A 4324-nucleotide genomic window follows, 5' to 3' on the forward strand; every position below is an offset into this window, starting at 1 on the left:
CCCCCCCCCCCCCCCCCCCAATCAAAACTAGTGCTTTACCGGAAGAGGAAGTGCATTAGTTTAACCTGGGTCCCCAGCTTCTGTATAGATTAGGCCCTTCAGCGGGGCTTTTTGATTTAATTAGCTAGCAGATAAAAGTACCAAAAAAACCTGCTGAAGCACCTGATCTATACAGATGTTGGATGAGGTGGGTCAAATTAACACAGTACATCTTGTGGACATGAAGTGTGCTTGGCATGGGGGCTCAAACTGAAAATAAAGCACTGTTTTTTGTTTTGTTTTTTCATGTCTAAGCAGCCTAAGTGCTTACTATATACTGCCTCTGCTGCCCTTTGACTCTAAAAATTTGCATTTAGTACAAACCCAATGATCAATGATGGCCTAGACACAATTCTTCTCTCACTGACAATAGTGTGTATCAGGACTAACTATTCTGAATTCAGTAGAACTGTACCTGCATTAGGCCAGTGCAAGTGACCGCTTTGAAGATATCTGCAGGGCAGAAGACATCCAGAGTTCATTTGTGAGGGTTTTCTGCTGCTATACCTCCCTGTCTCCCTACCCCAGTACTGCAGCCATGTATCACTGTCTTGTTCTATTTACTCTGGCAGCTGAAAGTAAATCCATCAAGATGCTAAGATTTCTAACCTTAATCTAGCAAATTTTAAGCAGGTGAGTAGTCACACTTAAGCCAACAAATAGCTTTTTAGGCTCTTTGTAAAGGTCAGTGTATCTTTCTGCATACTTAAAGATAAGGATATGTGTTAAGTGGTTTTCTCAGTTAGAGCTAGATTGTCTAAGCACCTTGTGGAACTGAGTATTGAAGGCCTAAAATTAACCTCTACATGATAAAAGACATTTACTGCCTTAAGTTTTAATTGGGCAACACGAAATACTTGAAGACATGAATATTTGCAGTTAAAGGATACAAACTAGTATTTTTCCTTTCATAACTTGAAAATAAATATAAAGAGGTCAGAAAACTATTTTTTCACTGTATGCTTACTTCACCAGCTATTTACCTAATTTACACAGACAGCCAATCTTCTTCAAAGCAGCGGCATCTTTATTTCCTATGCCAGTTTATGGCAGTATGAAAAGTGGGAAGTCATTTTACATGACACAGTTTCTTCTCTTATTTAAAACAGTTCTTATTCTGCTACATAGAGGGTGTGTGTCTACACACATACACACTGTGTACAGTGATGAAAAGTATCATTTGAATTGATAATATAACTAGATGTATAAATCTTATCACTCCATACAGATTGTTTTCTTACAATAGTATGCAAAATGAGGAAATAATTAAAATTTCGCTGTGTCTCTTCTAAATCTATTGCAATGGCATTGTAATAAATGGTTAACAGGATGACTTATGTACCATTTCTGTGCACAGGAAATAGTTAAACATTGTAGGTATTGCTCATAGATGTTCACATGGCCTTCAAAAGTGGCTAAGTTATAAAATTAAATAAGCAAAAGTCTAGAATGGGGGAAAACCCCCCACCATGCATGGGATTTTTCAAGTCCTCTGGGTTTTGATGTGCTTATATACTCTCTGAAGCTAGCGGTAATCAATAGGAACAAAACCCATTTAGTTTCTCATGGAAGATATTTTCCTTAAAGATCATTAAATATTTGCGTATACATCTCAGAATCAGTTTGGTCTTGGTCTTTGGGGCTGCCTCCTCACACTGTTGCACACAAGAAAAGAGATATTCTAATAGCACCCAGGGGTGTAATAACCATAGTGTCATATGAAAGTCATGAGAAGTCATGATTGTTTTACTTTGTTCAGCACTAGTTCTGCCTTACTTGGTGCACTGTGTCCCGCTTTGAGCATTCCACTTTTAGATGCAGACAAATTAGCAAAAGTCCAGAAGAAAGCAACAAAAATTATTTGCAGTCTGTAAAACATAACGTCTGAGGAAAGGTTGGAAGAAGTGGGATTATTTAGGTTAGAGAAGGGAATTTGAGAAGGGAGTTTCAAATATAGAAAGGGCTGTTATTAAGAAGCTAGTCATTGATTAATCTGTCTCCACTAAGGGACTTAAATTGCAACATGGAAGATTTAGGTTAAATATTAAGAAGAACTTCTAAATCCAAAGTAGTTGGTTAAGCACTGGAATAGATTACTATGAGAAGCTGTGGAATGTTCATCCTTAGAAATATAAGTGCAAGTTAGACAAATATCTGGGATGATCCTGTCTTGAACAGGTTAGATTCTTGAGATCCTTTCCAACCCTGTTTTTCTACAACTGCACACTCGGGTTTAATACTAAGTCTATAATGACCTACTTTTTCCCCCAGGTGTTTATCAACATAACAGCTTTCCAGCATCATTCTTCTCACTGTATCCTCAGATCATTTTCCCAATATTCATTCCATTTTTTTCAAGCTGTGTTTCATGCCTACATTTCTAATTTCTCTAAGTCCTTCTCTATTATTTCTTTGCCTTCAGTGATACTAGCAATCCTCTTCCAATTAAAGATCAGAATAAGAACAGGAGGACTGGGTTGTAAGTAACATCTGCAAACCCTGCGCCCTGAACTTCCACAGATTTATACAAAGAAGTTCCATTGACTTCAGTAGGAATATGCAGATGAGCAAAGCTGTTCAAATGCATAGGTCTTTGCAGGACCAGGTGCTTACTTAACAGTACCATTTGCTAGAACACCAGTGAAATTGTTATGCAGGGATAGACCTTACACTAATGCCTCAAATGCTCTGTCATGCACCTCTCAATGTGTGGTCATTTATTTTCATTCTTTATTGATAGTTCTTTGAGCAATTTTTACTTCTTGTGCCTGTGTATATATCAAACCCAATTTGAATTAATTTTAAGAATCTTATGGGGAACTATGATATGATTTATTAAAATAGAAATATTTACTGTGTTCCCATACCCCACTTTCTTTGTACTTATTTACAGATAGGTAGTAGCAAAAATAACAAAAGCTTCATTGTAAAGTGATTCTTTTTTCTGTAGGTTCCAGGACCAAGGAAGGAGTTGTTCATGGTGTCACAACTGGTAAGCACAAAAGTATATTATCTCAACTGACATGTTATCTAAAAATACAATAAGTCTGCCATTCATCCATTGAATATGCTCTTGTCTTTGAGAAGGTTCAGATTTATGAATAATGGTGTATAATAAAAGCAGGGGTGGTGGATGGCAACATTTGGTCTGACAAAAATGATGCACAATGATATGTCACAATGCATATTTTTTATGCGGGATTATTTTTAATCTAATATTTAACTCATGTCAGTGACACTTAGAGCCCCTGACAAGCCATCCACAGTAGATATTAGGCTGGAAGGTGCTCTTTAGGAATTGGAAAGTTTAATTAAGACTAGCAGGTCCAGATTTATAAATAGGATGATGGCAAGATACTCTTGTACTGTTAGAGCTTTAACAAATTCTGTGTTGTTCACCTGCAAAAGCAGAATGTTCCTGATTAGAAGAGCATAAACCAGCAGGAAATAATCAGCACGGTCTTTTTCTGCATATCCTGTCATCATGCCAACATTCATCTGAGCAAGTCTTCACTTCTGGTGTGTTGTACAGGGTGCATACCAGAGGTGTAGAAAGTGGGGGGGAGAACGTGGTGCGTGGGAAGTTTGAGATAATATAAGAGAGTGTTATGCGTTTGTTAGAAGGAATAAGATGGATTTAAAAGAAGAGGCAAGAGGTATAGAGAGCATATGATGCTTGACTAGCAGGGTGTGTTAGGATATTCCAGGCTGAAGCCATTGTGATGTAGGCTCTGCACCTTATGAAGGTTTAAGTATACCCTTAAGCTTGTGTAGACACTTCCAAGGTAGTTATAAACTACTTAGCTCAGGTACTGCTAGAAGCCTAGCCATGGCAACATGGAGCTCAACATGGGCTAATTACTGAAGTATTTCTCTAGCTTCTTAGGTGGGCTGTGCAGCTTGCACTCAACTCTGTGCTGCTGTGGCTATGATGCTAGTAGTATCCAAGCTACCTGGCTGAAACCTAGGTTGGGTATGGCTATGTCAGCTGCAGTTGCACTTTTATTTTAAAGTAGATATAGCCCAAGGGCGAGCAATTATTTTGGGTGGAAGGCTGCTTACCAACTTTTGACAAGCTGTCAAGGGTCAAATGGGTAGCCCCGCCCCTTGATGGGTGCCCTGCCCCCTGGTGGCCATCTTGGGATTGGAATTCTTACCCCTAACTTCTGACCTTTGCCACTGGAAGTCCCTCCCCTTGCTCCTGGAAGCACTCCTTTGGAGAAGAAGGTTTGCCATCTTGGGGGGAAAAAAAAAACAAATTACCTACTAAAAATCAAACACCCAT

General features: G+C 38.7%; 1 protein-coding gene across 2 annotated transcripts in view; it reads left to right on the plus strand.

The window, feature by feature from the left end:
- Positions 1-4324, plus strand: part of SNCA (synuclein alpha) — a 208098-nt gene that overhangs the window by 23740 nt on the left and 180034 nt on the right. For both annotated transcript variants that reach the window (XM_019526592.1, XM_019526591.1), the window contains exon 3: positions 2990-3031. In XM_019526592.1, coding sequence (XP_019382137.1) covers positions 2990-3031 — 42 coding nt within the window. The remainder of the gene's footprint in view (positions 1-2989; positions 3032-4324) is intronic.

The sequence above is a fragment of the Gavialis gangeticus genome, unplaced genomic scaffold, assembly GCF_001723915.1.
Source record: "Gavialis gangeticus isolate Ggan-Ray unplaced genomic scaffold, GavGan_comp1, whole genome shotgun sequence".
In the NCBI taxonomy this organism is placed as follows: domain Eukaryota; kingdom Metazoa; phylum Chordata; order Crocodylia; family Gavialidae; genus Gavialis; species Gavialis gangeticus.